Raw genomic sequence first — 19,346 nt, forward strand, 5'->3', positions numbered from 1 at the left:
TAAGTATATATTTAAATATATACACATATATCAATCAAAATTCAATCACTGAAATAAACTCTGTCAGTATTGTGGAGTATATTTCCACTCATTCCTTTAGCTACCCACATTTTGCACACATGTGCATGCGTGCGTGCATGCTTGCGCTCACACACACAATTTTTAAACCAAAAGAAAAACTGTACTGCAGAATCTGTGTGTGTCCTGCCTTTTGTTTACCACGTCAGTAATCATGAACATCTTTCCATGTTGTTAAACTTCGCTCTGCAATAATTTAATTTTTCCTTCTCTGGTACAGAGAGCGTTGTGTGGTATCAAAGTGAGCTAATAGCTATTGAACAGGAAAATAACTGAGCACTTCCAAAATGTAATACCACTTTTCTCAATTAAAAAAAAGCTGGGTAAAGTGGCCCATCCTGTGGTCCTAGCCACTCAGGAAGCTATGGCAGGAGTGTCACAAATTCAGAGTCTAGACAACTTAGCAAGACCTTGTATCAAAATTAAAACAGAACAACAACAACAAAAAAAACAGTTTAAGGGCCAGGGATGTAGTTCAGTGGTAGAGCACTCGCCTGGAATGTGCAAGGCCCTGGGTTCAAGCCTCAGCACCATGAAAAAATAGAGTCAGAATGAAGGGTGAGCCCGGAGGACCCCAGTGCTGCCTCCTTTCTGCATTTGCTTTGAAGCGGCCTCCTTGGTCTCCCTGGTTCACCACTGTCTGCTGGTCAGCAAGATGGCTTTTAACACGATGGCCAGTTGGCAGAAGATTCTCCAGCCTCGGTCTTCTCCTTAGCTTTCTCTCCGACACAGGGCCTTTTCCATTCCCTCCCTCTGTGCTCCCACTCAGTTCTGAATAATAGTAACGTTTAGAATTTTTACTTTGTTCTACCATTGAATCTGCCTGGGCTAACAGAAATCTACCAGAGATAACTCATGGTATTCATGTGCTAAAGATCTCGAAGTGGGGTACATCTTTTGGATTAGTCTTTACTTTGGAAAGTGGATAAATTTATCATTAAGAAACACATCACGTCTGAAAAAGGACATTTTGGTGATATGTAAAGTGGGTGGAAGAACCTGTGTTTAGTGGAATGAAAGGAGTTTACTTCCTACCTGAACAGAGGAGAGGGTGGTCCAAGTCAGACCGACTCTTGGGCCGCACCAGGGCACTCAGCCATATTTTCAAGTGTATATTTGTAGGTGCCGGTTAGATAAGCCGTCCCTCTTCCCTTGGCCTCAAGAACAGAAACAGGTTTGGGATTATTTCCTCCCTCAAGCCTCGTCCACACCACAGCCATCTTGTCAAACTTCTGTGCAGTTCCCGCATCGCCTTCAGCAACCACTGTGTACATCTGAGTGCCGGGGTTACCCTCCCTCCCTGATTGGTAAAAATAAAATCCAGACTTCTTCACCAGCCCTTCTGGTGAGGACCCGGCCGTGCCCCCACTCCAGCCTCAACACACACCTCCAGCCACTGCCACAGCCACCAGCCTCACCAAAGTCAGCCCTGCCAGGACCTCGCCACCCGGCCTGCTCTTCTGAGAGCTCTTTCTGGCACCCGAGGACTCAGCTTAGATGCAGTCTCCCCAGAAAGATCCTCTTGCTTCTTCTCCCTCCTCTTTTCCGGCACAGGACTCACGCCGAGTTGTGGTCAGTCCCAGCTTCCTTGGGGGGTCATCTGTCTCCCTGTAGAGTAGGACACTCCAGGAACAAGGACTCTGAATTAGCTCGGCTTTGTGCCTAGCACTGAACCCACTCCTGGTGCTCCATGAATACTGTGTTTGGCAAATACTTGAACTTGAGGGATGACTTTGGGCCAGTCCAGAGAAGATACCCTCAAATTGCATTTGTATCTCTGTGTCCTCATCTGAGAAACTGAGGGCAGATAGTTATACTCACAGTATAAGTCTTAAAGATTAAAAAACCCATGCAAAGTGCCTAAAACAAAGCCTAGCACATCGCTTCATAAATTGAACCGTTATGACTGCTTGTGACACCTAGCCTGGGGACTAACACGGTATTTAATAATCTCTAGTTGTGTGAAAAGTGTGCTATAGCCCCAGGATATCCATGTTTTGTGTGGATTTCCAAGAGTGCCCATCCTTGGAACCATTCTATGTGTTGAAAAATACATGTTCTCTTTCTCCAGAGCCCCATCCAGCTATGGATTTACCTACCCAGAACACACAGTTTGAAGGGTTTCTTCTGCTCGTTCTGCAGATATGGGGACCCCTGCTGTAGGAGTGTCCCACCCTGTATTTATAGATGCAGGTGCATTTTCATTGACGTGGCCTAAAGTGACCTTGAAATGAGACACTAACAGATCCAGTGCCTCTAGCTGGCCTGTGTATAGTCCTCCTTCTTACTAGTGCAGAACATGTGGGAAATACAAATTGATCTCAGCCCGCCTGGACCTTGAAACTCAGGGAGGGAAGTGTTAGACACTCACACGCGCAGATAGCCAGCATCACTGGCCACCACATGGTGTGAAAACCAAGTAGTTGGAGTGGTCGGTGCTGGGCAACTCCCGACCCTTAATCCACAGTTACGGAACTCCAGGTGAGGTCCCTGGTCATGCTCTGCAGCCACAGGTATCTGGGGCTGAGGCTTAACAAGTCCTGCTCTAACCTTGTGGTTTAACTGAGACGTTAGTCAGTGTTAGGGAAATGATGGCTGTTTCCAACAAGTCACACTGTTCTTCCTGGGAGCAGAGCTACCTAGGCTGACAAAACTGTCACTGTTACTTCCCACGAATCTTCTCACTTGTGTGATTGCTGACTTGGAGTTGCCATGCTGATGAAGGCTCTAGGTTCCGCCGCTGTCCTCTTCCCATTTCCGGTAGCCGCGGCCTGGTTTCATGGCCCCTCTGCCACCCACCTGCACGCCGGTCACTGGCTCTCACGGCGCCGTGGAGTCGGTGGGAAGGATCTCTGCGCGCGCACACCTGGCTTCACCGTGTAGCCCTGCCGCCCGCCCCAGCCTGGCTCGTCACCTGCACACGTTTCCTGATGGCATGGTGTGTGCTCAGGCTGCTGGGAACACCCTCCTCCTGGCTCATCCAGAAGAGCCCTGCAGACCCACAGTCCTTGCAGCCTTGGCTCAGATCCACGCCCGATGCTGCTCCCCGAGCAGACTTGTAACTCACTGTGTTAGCATTGTTTGCATGCGGAACCGCCGAGAGCCCGCAGGAATCTCTGGGATTAGTTGAACAAAGGTGGCTCAGTCTCCCAGAGAAATGCAGCCCGGGGGGAGGGCACAGGGCTCTGGAAGCACAACCAAAGGAAGTGGACTCCAGTGCCACTGCACCCGGCAGCGCCTGGGCATGGAGCGCTGGCTGCACAGCCCTGAGGGTACCCGTCACCTGTGTGTTTTGCTGCCAGAGTGTAAACAGCCTGAGGACAGAAACCAGACTCTTCCTCCTCATCCGTGAGGAGCCGGCTGAAGGCTTGGCATCCAGTATTTGCTCAGGGTTTGCTCTGTAAAAGGAGAGGTCAATGAAATGGAGAGAAAGTCAGAAAATTAAGTTTTGTTCATCAGAGCACTTCGTATGGGAATGACCAGCTTTCACACGAAGAGATCTTAGAGGGAGGAATAATAATAGGTCTTATAAATGAGAGAGGTTGGCCCTCGGGGGTGCTCAAAAGAAGCCCAGCTTTGTCACCTCCAGTGTGGGATGACAGCGAGAGCTGTAGATACACAGGAGTCCCTCGGGGACCCCTGTGAACATACTTTCAGACAGGTAAGATTTAGACCTGTCAGATTTTAGGTTAGGAGGACACATGTTGCCAAAAAAATCTTGACCTTGACAAGTAATGTATTTCCAGATTCCCTAGGAATTCTCTAGAGTACTTTAAGCATCTGTTTTTGATTAATTGCTCGATGACAAGGTGGAAATCTGAAAGAAAAACTGAAAGCTGAAGGGTTACACACCATTGCCAGTGAAAAGTAAGGGAGTGGTGACATTTTCTAAATTTAATGCAAATAGGAAGGATTTGTTCAGTGCAGAGACGTGTCATGTCTAGGACTGTACCTACTAGATAAGGCTTGTGGTCTTCTCCTTCCCTATCTCTCTTATCATAAAATCTTGTGTGTAATCTCCTGTTTGTCTTATATCTTGGATGCTATACAAAAATCACTTCTGGGAGAGTAGGGACTGAATGAATAAGTGGTTCATGTAGATACAGGCACCAATCTTTGGAAATGTAGATGTGATTGTGGAACTTCCGGCTTGCTGGATTTGGATAACCACCTCACCTGTCTATAGGAAAGAAGAGAGAGTGAACGTGTAAGCTTCTGGTTAGCATTCCAAGGATCCAGAAAGCACCAAGAGATCTATTAGGGCAGACTGGATGTCTGCAGGGCCTCTAAATCTTTTTGATTTTGATGCCAACGTGATTTCGCAAAGATGGGTTCAGACCTGCTCTGGAGCTGTTCTAGCTCCACGGATTAAACCGAGATGAACTCATTACAGCTTCAGTGTGGCTGGCTTCAGAGGTTTGAAAAGTGTTCTTTGACGGAGACTGAATAACTGGGTGCGCTTTTGCTGCCGACACCAGCATAGCCCTGTGACGCTCCCGTAACTTTCTAGTAGTTTTCTCAGGACTTGACTCGGGCGGAGATGGCGGTGTGAAGCCTCAGTGAATTGTGTTTGTTTCACTTTTGTTCCTTCCTGTTTTTGGCTCATATAGCAAGTTGATGGTAAATATTGAGCAATTTACTTAACCACACTATTCCTCAATTTCCTTATTAGTCATGTTGTCTTGTTTATAAGCAGCTTTGAAATGTCTGCGAGCACACAACATGTTGGTGTGAGTATCCCTAGTAGATATCTCGTTTCCAATCTGCCTGCCGTCTTTCCGAAGGTGGCAGCTGCCTGCATCAGATTCATTTGAAGAGATTGTTAAAATGCAGAATCCCAGACCCCCTCCGAACCTTCTGTATTAGAATTTCAAGGGACACAGCCAAAAGTCTGTGCGGTGGCTGGGTGTGGTGGCCACGCCTGGAATCCCAGCATTCAGAAGCCTGAGGCAGGAGGATCAGGAGTTCAAGCCCACTTGGGCTACATAGCCAGACCCTGTCTCAAAATAAAGCAAAGCAATTAAAACAAAAATCTTCTCGGGTGAGTCTGATGCACTCCAAAGTATTGCTTTGAGTGCCTCTTCTTCGGTAGCCTGAGACTGGATTCAGATAGTTGGATCACTTAAAAAACCCCTGGTATCCCCCAGGATTTTCTGTACTAACCCAGGCCTGACCATTTTCCCCAGAGGCACTGCATATTGTGATTCACTTGGTCCTTTAAAAACTACCTTCAGCTTCTCTTGGCTTTCCCTGTCCTCAGAGTGGAGGTGACCTGGTAGGATGTTGAGGACTGGCTGTCCCTGGTCAAGGGTGGTGTGAGATTCACTTCCTCACTTCCGGAAGAAAAGAATGGAGTTGGTGAGCGCGCCTGCCTGCTTTCGGTTTCATGCTGGGCTTCCCCTAGGAGCCCAGGGTTTAGCTCCTCTGCTTGATGTGACCACTGACTTGTTTGTGACCCGGAGGAACCATTCAGTCTCTTCCCCAGCTTCCCCTGCGCGGCATAGTCTGTCCCCTCCTCACGAAGTGGCTTCCAGAGGAGTGATTTGGGTCGCTCAGGACAGCTGTGTGCTGGGGACTGCGCACTGCGCGGCCAGGTGGGGTGTAGCAAGCAGTCACAGAGAGCAGTCTTTCTTCTGTCTGGAGGGGAGCGAAAAGCAGTGCCCCTCTTCCCTTTGGGTGGAGACTGACAAGGGGGCGTAGGGTCATGGGGTGCCAGATTGGTGCCATGGTGTCCACAGAGGTGTCACGGAGGCTGCAAGGGGACAGCAGAGTTCCCCCTTCTCTGCTCACACCTGGGAGGACAGGGTGCTCCTAAGCCCAGCTTTGCCTCTCTGCTTGCCCTCGGGAGACGGCCGGCTGCAGTCGCTGCAGCGCCATCTCCGTTGCTACCTTTCTTGGAGGAGCCCTGACCTTGAGCTCCGTTGCTAGTTTTCCTAGTGCTACAAAACCAATTAAACAAATTACAAAAACAGCAGCTTCCTGCACATGGTCATCGTCTCACTGCTCCGAGGCACTGCCCAGGCGCAGCTCCCCTCCCAGGCGGGCGCACAGGGCTCAGCCGGGCCCTTTCCTCTTCTCCTGCACAGCCGGGGCAAGGGCGGTGGCCAACCCTGGCATGCTTGGTCCCTTCCAGTCCCTGCAGCCTCAAGCTCACAGCGCCTTTCTTCCTTCAGCGCAGCTGGAAGCTTCGTAGTGTAGCGGTGCACGGATCAGTACACAATCCTGAGGCTTTCAAAGACTTTCATCTCATATCCACCCAGATGGCAACTATAACAATAAAAATTTTAGAAACACAGACAACATAAGTGTTGGTGAGGATGGGAGGAATTGGAGCCCTGGGCTCTGCTGGGGGAGGTGTAAAGTGGGCGGCTGCTGCTGACAAGAGCACGTGGCTCTCCTTAAAATATTCAAAGCAGCCTTACGTATGACTCTGCAGTCCCACTGCTAGGTATATCCCCCCGAACAGGGGAAGCAGGACTTAAATATGTATCTTCATATCCACATTTGTAGCAGCGTTGTTTGCAGCGTCCAAAATGCGGAAGCACCTCAGGGCTGTGAACAGATGACTAGGGAAAGAAAATGTGATACACATGTACAGTGGAGTATTAGAACAAGCAGTGTAGCAAGCAGCCTGGGAGGAAGACGTTCCACCTTGCTGGCCAGCAAAGAAATAAAAATTTGAAAGTGATAAGAAGTTCGCACCTTGTATTCCATGGGATAATGGATGTTAGGTGTCCAACACAGAAAGTCTGGCATATGGTTCTATTCAAAACACACGTCATTGATCTGCTGCTTCTCCATCTCCCCAGGAGCAGATTTGTATCCCAGTGTTTCAGACAGGAGAGATTTCCATCATTCCTGGACTCTCTTTTAGTGTGCTAGTTAAGTTTTTAAAAGTAAAACCTTTCCTTGAGGTTCTTTTCCTTTGGGTTCTAATCTGAAGAGGTACAGTATGAATTCTATTAAGTTCAATTCTGAGATGCTTGTTGTACTAAACAAAAGTATTTACCTGCAGTGATTAATAAGATAATTTCTAGCCGGCTATCCCGGAGTGTGGAACATCAGGGTAAACTGTGAATCATGGCATTTCTGTGTCCTGAAATCAGCATGCTTATGGACCGCTTCACATTCCTGTTTCTGATCAATCACGTGGCCACACACCTGCTTTCGTGTCTCTCTTTCCTCACACTTTCCACCGGCCGTTGTTACCACTTGGTAATTTATTGCAGGCAATTAGAATAAATCCTTTTCATGACAAGGAAGTGTAGCTAGTAGTACCTCTATTAATAACTAGTCAAAGACTGTGATCAGGCATTCTATTAAGCCTGTTTATGTTATTTAATGATCACATCCTTCTCGGACAAGTTAAATAGTTCTAGGCGAGAAAATTGAGACTCCACATTTTGATAACTCAATCCAAACCTCAGCTCATCAGTGCAGCTGGATTCAAAGCCAGCTCTCTGCAGCTCCAGAGTTTACCTTACCACTGTGCCCCACCACATCTAGGAATACAAATTATACTTATTTCATAAATAAAAGTGATTTATAAGAGTAAATGTTTAAACATGTTATTTGGTACAAGTAGCCTGTTGACCATAGTTCCTAAATTTTTCATATGAATTCAGGAACATTTTTAAAGCTCCAGATGCTTTAGCTGCAGCATATGTTCACAACAGAATGCTTCCTATTCCACGTCAAAAGTGCAGATTTGCTCCCTGATAAGATGTACTATTGGGAGACTATTTTTTATTGTGATTCAGGTGCAAATAACAGGAAACTGTATTTTTTTTCTTGGTAAAAGGGGAGGTATTTCTAAAAATGTTTTCTGTAATAGTGATTTAAGTGGGCATTTTTTTCTGCACTGTGAATGGGTAGAAGACAGATCATAGCATGAGATTCAAAGAAGTAACAATGGCCTGCTGACTTGGACACTGACATCCAGCCAGGGGTTTTCCCAGGACTCCGAGCCGGGGCGAGTGCGACCTTGGTGCGTTTCCCTGCCTGAGAGAGCGGGACCGTGCCAAGCCTCGGGGAGAGAGAGCCAGGCGGTGGCTGACACGGGCGATGAGTTACTGTGATGGCCTTGTAGCCAAGGCTTTTATAGCTTTCAAACAAAAGTCTGACACCAAAGGAAAAGCAAAACAAACAAACAAGCAAACGTAAAACTAAACTTGCTTTTGTAGTTCATACACAAATAGTAATACATACGAAAGTAGCTTTGAAATGGTTGTGAAAAAATGTAAGGAAAAGAGCACAAAATTATTTTCTTACTTTCTTTCAAGAACTCAGTCCTGTGCCTTTTTTGGGGTGGGCGGGGGAGCGGTACCGGGAATCAAACTCAGGACCTCATGCTTGCCAGACGGGCACTGCGCCACTCAGCCAAGTCCCTGGCCGAGTCCTGTGTCTTTTAAGTGAAAATATTTTCAGAGTTTTTCCAAAAGGAGTGTGAAAATTGGCAATGAGTAGATTTAACGTGAAATAGAAGCGTGTGCACACACACGCATGCACGCACGCACACACGCATGCTCGTTTTCCCGGGCTTGGCCTAACCCCCACTGCTGCTTCCGTTTGCAGAGCCCACACGTGTTTCAACCGCCTGGACCTGCCCCCGTACCCGTCCTTCTCCATGCTGTACGAGAAGCTCCTGACGGCAGTGGAGGAAACCAGCACCTTTGGACTGGAGTGAGCCGCAGGCGCCAAGCCCAGCTCTTTGGGGACAGGAGATTCCAAGGCTGGCCGCCAGGAGACGGACTGCACATGGAGTCTCAGCAGCAGGCTCCGTCAGAGCAAGGCTGAGCGCTGTCGCCCTTGGGATGGGCCACGCATCCTCTCGCGAGGATTTGGGTGAGCTTGGTGCCCAGGAAACAACACAACAGTCTTTCAATCAACGGTTCTTGACTGCCAAACATTTTCCATTTCTGATGCTCCAAGACAAAGACCAACCTGTCCATGACCAGCTCCATGGTAACTTTTAAGGACTCAGGAGAACCTTGAAACTTACCCCTGAATGTGGTTCCAGTCAAACCGGCAGCACTTGGCCCAATCTCCAAATTAGTGCAAGCTCATTAATATAATAAAAAAGTGTATTTCCTGAAAGTACATTCATTCATGCCCCAAGTTACAGTGGAATATTCATTTCTTGCTTGTAAGTGTCTGCATGGTGCGCACTGCAGGTTTTAGCTCTCATGGGACACAAGCGAACCTGAACCCCCGGCAATATAAGGTAACTTTGAAGATTTGCAATAAGGTGGTTTGTGACAATGTGTATGCCAATGGTATGTGTGTCATTACGGCTGAGGACAGCTGATAGTCAATGAATTACTAAGGACAAATTCTATGCTTTATAATGCATGAAAACAATTTTAAAATAGCAGTTAATCGCAGCCTATCAGGAAAATGTACACAGTGAGTTCTGTTTACTTTCGATGGGTTCATTGTGTTTCTGTCCTGTAAGATGTATATAAGGACCTCCCACCACCCTGGTGTCCTCCCGTTGACATGTTCCACGCTTCCTTGGGCATCATGCTCGTCTGTACCCTTTTAAGCACTCTCAAGGGAACAAAAGGGCCTTTTATTTTTATAAAGGTAAAAAAAATTCCCGAACTATTTTGCACTGAACGTACCAAAGTCGAAGGGACGTTACAATGTGACGAATAGCAATTCCATCCCCTAACAGTGTCACAGAAACTAGCCTCCCAGTCCGCCCTCCCTCACAGAGCCATCTCAGCCACTCCAAGGACTGTGCGCCTCAGTAATAATTTTTTAACACTCACTCTATGTGATAGTACGATGTGCATTTATTTAAAATGCATTAGATTCTCTTCCATCCATCAGATACTTTCCAGGATGGCATTTAATACAGATATTTCATATTTCCCCACTGCTTTTTATTTGTACAGCATGATTAAATGCTAAGCCCACTTAGGGAGCCGTGAGCAACACCAGAGAGATCAGCTCTCTTAGGTAATAAGAACTCCATTCTCCCTCAGCAGTGAAGACGCCACAGATCGAAACGCTCAGCTCTATATTTCTAAGCCTGCATTTTCAGACTGATGCATAATTTTCTTATTAATGTCAGAAAACAATTTTTCTATGGTATCACAAAAACTGCATGACATCACTAATCTTATTTCTGCTTCATTTTATGAGAGGGTATCCTGCATTTTAATTGTTTTGGGATTACTCTACCCATGGTTTACCTCTTGGTTTATGGCCATAACTAGTCAGACACACAACAGGGTAGAGTTAAATGGAGGCTGTGAAAGCCGTGAGTTAACTTGGGATTGGCCAGCCTTTGGACTCTGGGCATTGTTGGGAGATTTCTTTGAGAACCATATTTATAAGTAGCTGTGGGATTCCAATGATGGTTGTTGGCCATCTTACGTTTCAGGGAGGTCATCTGCATAGCTTTGTAGGTGTTTTGTAAAAACTGGTTGCTCCATGGTTAGGGATGCTGGGATTATGGAGCATGATTAGGGATGCTGGGATTATGGAGACCCTCCAGAGGACCATGCCAGCAATTCTACGTTCCCCCACGAAGGGCAGATAACTCAAGGCAGTGGGGAGCTGTTCTAAAAGTGAGTTACAGAAACCTGGAAAGAAAGATTTATCTGTATGCAATAATTGGGCCAGGAAAAAAGGTCAGAGGATAACTTCGAACTGGAAATATTAGTATGTATTTACGGATCATGAATATAACTATATAATTTTGCAAATGGTTTTTACTTGTTTGTATTTTTTCATTATAAAGAAAAACAGTATAACACACTAACATGCTTTTTTAAGAGAAAAAATCACATTTTTGATGTTTCGGAGTTGACATTCTCTAAACAGCTGATGTCAAAGTTTGCATTTCTTTTTTTAAAAAAAAAATACATTCATAGACCATGTTAGCTTTCATTTGGTTTGAGAAACTTTGTTACCATATGTCATACTACTAGGGAAAAGAGATTTGCAATAAAATGTATCTCCTGAATTATTTCTAACAAATATATTTCTTTATTAAGGCATCTAGCATCTCAAATAACACTTCCCTTTAATGTACGCAGACCTACTTAGTTAGAATCACCTAGTTAACACTGTTCTCAAAATTAGGGACAAAAAATAGCCAAAACAACTGTAGGAAATATTAAATAACATGTCCTCAGGATAAATTAGACTTTAATATACTCTACAATTAGAAAACTCCATAAATATGTTCTGCACTGTGAACCCAGACAAATCCTTGGCTTTTGGTCTTGAGAAATTCATAAGTGACGCTCCTTACACTCTGAAAGACAGTCAGGCTATGTCCCAGATGTAGGCAGAGCAGCTCAGGGTGAGACAGCCTCGGACCGTCGGCATCCCAAGTCTTATTATTGGGTTTGATGATGGAGCTGCAGGATGCTAAGCCTTCACAGTCTGGTACAAAAGACACCAACCCTCCAAAAAGAGTACTTTAAATGAACACTCTTAAATTCTACAATCAGGAATAGAGAACAGCCTGTCCAACTGGGTGATTCCACCAGTCATGGCTTTGTTTGTGGGAGAGAGTGGCTAAAATAAACCCCCTAAGTGCTGTCTCTGTTGGTCAAGAAGGGCGTGTGGTAGTGTGTCAAATCTCCTTACGTGCTGAAGCCCGAGGGCGTTTACAGAATGCTGGGTGGGGAGCGCTGGGATCTTCAAATTAGCGAATAAATGCCAAAACAAAGTCCTGTCCTCTCCCTCTGGTCCTGGGCACCTGTACTGCGCTGTACCTTCCGTCTGTGTCTTTGTGTCCACGCCACTGACAGGATCAAAACATTTTTCTTGTGCACAGCCTGAATGGATCTGGGTAAGAAATGAAATCCCGAAAATATGACTGAATTAGAAAGAATGTAAGCTTTGCAGACTCAGAATGCCCATGACATTCTCATTCACTTAAACTCAAGTCTCAAGGGAATAAGGTGGCTGAGATGTATAATCATCTGTATAAGTAAAAATGAGAAAATGCGTTCAGATGATGGTAAAGGTAGAACATGTTTGTTAGTGCTTTAGAATTTCAAAGGGATTCTAGGTCCGTTGTCTCTTTTTACCCTGAGTTACTTTGCTGAATTCGTTTCAAGTGCTACCTCGTTTCACCCTGATTTTTGTGGCTGGCTGGCCAGGTCTGTTGCAGTATTTTGTAGTCAAAATTCTGCGTTTCGTTCCAAGAAACATGGATACTAATGGTTGTGCCAGTATATTCTCCTTTCAACTAGTTTTGGAGGATGCTTCATCTATCCAAACTCTCACTTTCTTAAATAAACACACTTAACATGTGACACCTTCTGAAAATTCCATGAAGAAATTAGCATATTCATAGAAAAACAACCCTCATAGACCTAATATTTGCGTTTCACTATTTGCCATGAGACATTGAAAACAGGAGGCAGAATTTGATTGCTTTTGGTGGATTTATATAGTAGAGCAGTTTAGTTTTCCCAAGTATCATTTGGAAGCAATAGTATGAAAAAAAAGCACTAATCAGAAGCTATATTCTCACTGTTAATTTTGAATGAGGTTGAATCTAGAAAGCCCTAGTAGCTGAATCCCCCTGGTACGGAGGAAGAGACCACCTTTTTTCTTCCTGTCTAAATGAATTTTTTTCCCATCTTTTTGCACAAATATCATTTATGACTTGGCCATTTCTAACAAGGCAAACATCTTATAATGAAGGGCGTAGAAGTCTGTCTAATTTAACCTTATTCATGAAAATGTATTAAAAGGTTGCAATAACCCTGCGTAATAATAAAAATGCGTAAGAGGCCTAAACTCTAAGCCATGCCTGAATTTCAAGCCCTCTTCCTCCACTTACCAGCTTTCTGAGTTAGTTGATGGGTGACAGTACTCCAGATCTTAGTCATCTCCTTCCAGGAGACTTCAGTTCACATTTAACGGGAATGTCACTTGGAACTTGTTTTCTAACTTGGTGAAACTTATTGTCTAGCACAGAAGCAAGGAAATGCCCAAGACACGAAAGCTCTCTGAATTGTGGCTGAAGGCCAGCTAGTGCCCACTGAAAGGAAGATAAAAATAAAAAGCGAAAGGAGCCAGCAGTGGTGCCACCCCCAAGAACGCAATGCTGACTGTTGGCCAGCAAGTTCAGGAGTGGCAGCTGTGTCCCCGGGCACTGGCACCAAGGGTGTGCTGGGTGTGGTGCTGCCCGTTGGGCCAGGGCTGCAGGGTGGTAAAGACAGGAAAGTAGCCACAGCGGCGGGAAGACACGGTGGAGGGTAGGCTCAGACCAAGCTGAGGGAGGAGTGCGTGCTGGTGTGGCTTCTCACTCTGGACGGAAGAATGCCCTGCTGTTAAGCGGGAGCTCTGGCTGGCATCAGCGTGGTGGGAAATACCCTCATTTCGTAACTTCACCAGGTTAGCATTTTCCTTACTGCAAAGCAGAATTTAAGGCCCAAGGTATTAAAGCTACCTAGAACTTAGGAGATTCAACGATTTTGCATTTGCAGCGAAGAGTTAGTGTTACTACATGGAACACCATATATGAAATGAAAGAGTGCTTTTATTCATTTCTGCTTATTTTGTTCTACAGCGGACATCCTTTGCCTCTGGAATTGCTTATGAGGCATTTTCATGCTGTAATGATATTTTCGATGCCCCCTGTTCATCTAGAAAGCAAAATCCTAAGGGTGAGGTGACTGAGTTGTAAACGGAGACCTAATCATTGTTTCCAACCAAGAAGTGAATTAAGGCAGGAAGTACATTTGCTTAGATTTTTATCTGCAGGGTACTTTCTTTGGCGTTCGTGATTTCACAGCTCAGTGGACTAGGATGGCTGGATTGTATGGGTCCTGGAAAGGCAGGAGAAGCAAATTTATAGACATGATTTTTATGTCTAGTGGCCTTGGGCAGGTGACATCTTTCCATCCAGCTTTCTCTGAAGATATTGCAACCCCACAGAGCGTTGGTAGGTGGGCCATATGATTCAAACTGAATCGGTCAGGGGCTACTGCTTACCGTCACCTTCTGTAAAACACCAGAGATAATGCTCAAGAAATACCTTCGCGGATTAACGGGGAAGCACACAGAACTGAACGTTCCTTCAGGACCCTCATGCTCTAAAAGATGTAATTACAACCTATTTTTCTTTACACGATATCAGAAGTCAAATTTGGGTCTGTTAAAATGTTGGAAAGTGCGTAAGACTACATGTTTTTATAATAGGGATGCAGGCATTCCAAAATGAATGAAAACACATGCATCTCTCTTGCCTCTTACTGAAAGTATTAATCTAATTTTATAACAATGCTTACTTTTTAATATTAAGGCTCTGTAAAAAAATTTCTTTCTAAGATCTCAGTAGAGCACAGGTGTGTATTTTTTTAAGCCTTTCCATTTCTCTTGGCCAGTGCCACTCTCGCCACCACACCATGAATCACTGTCAATAGTGGTGTCTTTATTTTTGTTGAGCTGACTTAAGCTTCATATTTATTCAATGTGACTTTTAATAGAGAATAATAATGAGAGATATTTGATATTAGGATTAAGATAACACAGCTCTCATTTCACCTTACATTTAAATTTCTTTCTTTCTTTTTAAAGCAAATAATGCAGATTGTTGACATCCTAGGTCTGGTGCGTGGGCGCTGTTGTATGGAGCCTAGGACTGACCGGTGGGCCAGTTGTTCATTTTCTGGGAAGTCTGTGTTCTTATCCTCACCTGAACCCCTGACTCTTGTGTTGTATTTTTTTATGATTATGAAATGCTTTGAGGGAAAGATATTTTAATGTGTACAATTTGTTTTATTTTCATACTGATCTCTATTTTTGTTTAAAACCATGTTATATCATGAAATCACTTAATCCAAAATAAATCTTCTGTAAAAAAATAGATCATGACTTTTCTGTCATACTTTTGCAAAAGAAAAAACTCAGGAGGAAAGAAAACAACAGTAGGGATAAAGGTCTCAGGGACCGACAGAGCAGTGCTCAGGATACAGGAAGTCCCCTTTTAGTTGTGTTTATAATTAGAAGTCGATTTTGCTTATCCTATGAGAATATTTTACTGTTTGATAAGCCATAAAGGAAAAAATTAACACAGATCATAGTCTCTTAACTCATGTGGTTGAAGCTATTGGTTAAGTCATCTTGGTTGAATGCTTAGCAAATGTATATATGCGTGCACACACACACACACACACACACACACACACACACACACACACACACCAGCTTAACCTGGCAGTCACTCACCAGCCTGCAGTGAGCAGGTATGTATTTTATATGGAAAACTGGCTGTGTGTAAGCAACAGAGAATAGTAGGGGGAATTGAAATATTTTGTTCCAGCAGATCTGGCCACATGAACTTCAGGTCCAATGTTGAATGTATCTCAGATGTATCAAGAGAAACCTAAAAATCCAAATTCTTACATAATATTTTCATATTTTTAAAACACTGGGTGGATCAAGCTAACCATGGCTACAGATTGAATTTGCTTAAAGTCATGAGTTTGGAACATTGATTTGAAAATGTTACCAAGGTGTAGCAGCTAACAGAAGAAGAGGAGGGAGGAGAAAGGTGGGTACATACTCTGAGAGCAGTCAGTTACAAAGCATGTATTTGAAAATTATTTATTTATGAGCATCTTTCTGAAAACCAACTTGGGTTAATTCATTTGAGGTAAGCATGTCCTTGCCAGGATTTCATGGAACCAATATAGCATTAAACTCTTTATTCCGTATTTTTAGGTTGCAGGACACCTTCATATATTCCAAGAGAACACAGAAGGCTGAGATTCCACTTCTGCGAAAGGTTGAGTTTGACATTGTTGCTGAAGTGGAAGCCCTAGTACTGACTTCCTGGTTTTTGCACCATATCCTTTCCTTAATATGCTTTTTTATCATGAATTTATCTGCCTTCATTATGTGCTGTTAATGTAAAATTTAAATCCATTTAACTAATAGGCAGGTGATAATACATTATTGCTGCCCTCCACCATCCCAGACAGTCTTTCATTACTGCTTTTTAAAATATTCTTATTTCATCCTTAAACCAGTAAGCTGTTAAGCTCTTCAAGGCATAAAGATTTTTCTTTTTTGGTACTGGGAATCGAACTCAGGACCTTGCACTTGCCAGGCAGGTGCTGTGGGGCTGAGCTGTCTCCCCAGCCCAAGATTTTCCTTATTCTTTCTTCTTTTTCCTGCTCAGAAATGTTGACCTATTGACTTTCCTTCTAAATATACACCTCACTAGCATTACATTTGTTTCCAAAATATAACTTTGGAATCAAAAGAATAAATAAAGGTTAGGATATCTGATAAAGGTCTTATATTTACATTGATATACGAGTCCCATACCCTTTATTTTCTTGATTATCTTAAAATTCTCATATAGATAGATCATCTCAAAAGATACTTACTAATTTTTCATTTAGAAAACAAAAGGTAGTAATTTTCCCCAAAAATATTTAGAACAGTACATATTTGTTTCCACTTCATAAGGATGTTATAAAATACCACCTCTGGCTAAAACAGTACTTGGGTCTCGTATAATAATTTCTATCTAGATTGGTATTCAGTTGCCATTGGAAGACAGACCCCAAGGTGAATTCTTGAACTCTGTCACAAGTTTGCCAAGAAATACCTCTCCCTGCCCCACCCCCACCCCAAATTAAACTCTTAAATTCAAGGTCGGGTAAAGATCTACTTTTTATTATGACATTCTTGTCCCACCTTCTGAGGCAGTTTCTTCACATTTGGCTTCACCTCCGTGAAGGCCATCTGGTGCAGTGCAGAGCATCAAATGTAAGGACAGGGGATGCCTTCAGGTGAATGCTCTATCTCTCCAAAACTCATATGCTGAAATCTAATCTCCAATCGGATAGTGTTTTGAAGCAGGGCCTTTCAGAGGTGATGAAGTCATGAAGGTGGAACTCTTGTGAATGGGATTAGTGTCCTTCTGAGAGACCCCAGAGAGCTTCCTCACTCCGTCTGCAATACGCAAAGGAATGGGCATCTATGAGGCAGGAAGTCCTCACCACACTGTTCATCTCCCAGAGCCTTGATCTTGGCTTCCCAGCCTACAGAACAAACAGTGAGAAAAGAGCCTGTGTGGCTTGTGAGCTGCCCAGCCTCTGATACTCTGCCGTAGCCGCCCCAAAGGACTGAGACACCAAAAGAGGCCAAGAGGCTTCCTGCGTGCTTCCTCCCTAGCTCACACCCACACCTGCACCCTCTACATCTTAGCCAAAGTTCTAGCAAGAGAAAGCCAGGCAGTGAAGAGAAGAAAATACATTTTCAAATGCTTAAAGCAGAGCTGATCTAAACTGCTGAATCCACAACTTCTAGGGCAAAGGCGCCTTGGATGAAAACAGTACAGGCTCCTCAGCGGAGTCTAGAAAACCAGCAGAATCCAGAAATCAGAGGGGAGACCTGCCTTAGGCGGGACAGCTCTTCTCACCTTCCATCCTCATGACCTGGAAACCCAAGAGAAATCTCAAGTTATAAAATCCCTAAAGAGAACAAAATGTGAGTCTGGCGGCCTCTTGAACCTGGCCGATCAGAGCAGCCCTTCGTCCTGGGATGGAAGTGTAGAAGAGAGAGGGGCTCTGGGTTTCCTTTAGGGGCGAGTTCTGTCCCCCAGTGGTTGGCCTCCCAGAATGAAGCAAAACAAAAGGAACAAGTATGCAAACAATGAACAAAAATGAACAAAAATCCAACAAGCCATTTTTAACTACTGGGCAAGAAGCTAATCTCAAGTTAGTGCTAATTGAGTAGCTCCAGTTGCAACTAGAAGACCATATTACCATTTCTTAAATTTTGCATTATGTCACCAGTCACGACAAGACCTTCAAACACCGACATGTAGCTTAAAGCGTGTCTAACCCATACAAAATTTCTTGTATGTTTTTTATTTTTAAGTAAATTCTTATGTCTCAAATCTGGTTTCACTTTGAAAGCAGGACATTTCCCTTTCTGCTTTACTAAAACTAATTCCCTCTGCCCGCAAACAGTAAAGACATTTGATGATCCAGGAAGATGTCATTTGCTTTTACCCGTTCTTTGGTGGCCGCTGTATGCCCTGCGGTGTGGACACATCTGAGAATGTTTATCACATGTATATGTGAAAATTCCACAATGAAACACAATATCCTATGTCATTAATATGTACCAATGAAATGTATATTGGGGAAAAAAAAGAAAAGCAAGTTTTGTACAATCAGGGTGTCTCTCTCATCCAGCACATTTTTCACCCACTGAAAAATAGGGTCTAAAATGTTCGGGTTTGTTTTCCTTCATCTGCAATTAGCCTGTCTGTCATGTGACTGTCAGTGTGGAAGAGGGAATAAAGATAACAGGGCGTGTGACTCTCAGGAACAAGCAGGAATGCCAGGCATTTCTCCTAACCTGTTGCACAGTTCAGGTGCGCTGATAGTTAGATGAATACACGTTAGGGAATGCTTCCTGGTCAATTTTGACATGTCTTTAGCTAAGACTTTTTATTTACACATAAAATTATATTTCAAAAATTAGCCCCACTGCTTGGATAAATGATTGAATGATTAGATGAAGAGATAAATCTCCTGTGTATAAACATTCCAAATAATTTGTACAGGTACAGTATTTAACTGATGTTAAGCTTCACTGTGGGCTGCCCATAATGACTTCCTTCCTGAGAGTACATCAAAGTGCGGGGTAAAGGGAGAAAAGCAAAGGGAACTAACAAATACCACCTCAGCCAGGGGCTCAAGGACAACACGCCAGTCATAAATCATGCAGGTAGTGCGGACCCTTGCTGTGATGTGATAAGAATGACCCTTTTTTCTCCCCAAAGCCCATAGTCCTAGTCTAACCAAGAGAAAAACATCAAAGTCCAATAGAGGCACCATGTGCAAAATATTTAATCAGTACTCTTCAAAAATATCAAGGTCATAGAAGCCAAGAAAAGTCTGAGAAATGGTTTCTCAGCAAGTGGAGTCTAATGGGACAGGATAACCGAATATATATGGCATTCTGGATTGGATCCTAGCACAGACAAGCACACTAGGTAAATACAAAAGAAACCCGAATAAAATGTGGACCTCAGTTAATAACAATGGATCAATATCAGTTTATGAAGTGTAGCTAACGTACCATACATGCTAGTAGGGGAAACCAAGCATGCAGTAGAGAGAGCTCTATACTATTTTCTCAATTTTTCTATGAATGTAGAACTATATGGAAAATAAATAACTGGGTTTATAGAAAAAAATTAGCACTAAAATAGTACGTGTGACAAAGCCCCCAAATCAGTTCATTAGTGATTGGTCAGAGTA

The 19,346-nt window shown here is 43.9% G+C and overlaps 1 protein-coding gene across 1 annotated transcript in view; it reads left to right on the forward strand.

Annotated features, from left to right (window-relative positions):
- Hecw2 (HECT, C2 and WW domain containing E3 ubiquitin protein ligase 2) overlaps nt 1–14,912 on the forward strand; it is a gene marked incomplete at its 5' end in the record, with an annotated part of 193,309 nt that extends 178,397 nt beyond the window's left edge. The window contains 1 exon segment of the mRNA XM_013512122.1: nt 8,653–14,912. Coding sequence (XP_013367576.1) covers nt 8,653–8,764 — 112 coding nt within the window. The 3' untranslated portion in view covers nt 8,765–14,912.
- Between the last annotated feature and the right edge of the window lie 4,434 nt (nt 14,913–19,346).

This window comes from Chinchilla lanigera, unplaced genomic scaffold (genome assembly GCF_000276665.1).
Source record: "Chinchilla lanigera isolate Chin_1 unplaced genomic scaffold, ChiLan1.0 scaffold00002, whole genome shotgun sequence".
Lineage (NCBI taxonomy): Eukaryota > Metazoa > Chordata > Mammalia > Rodentia > Chinchillidae > Chinchilla > Chinchilla lanigera.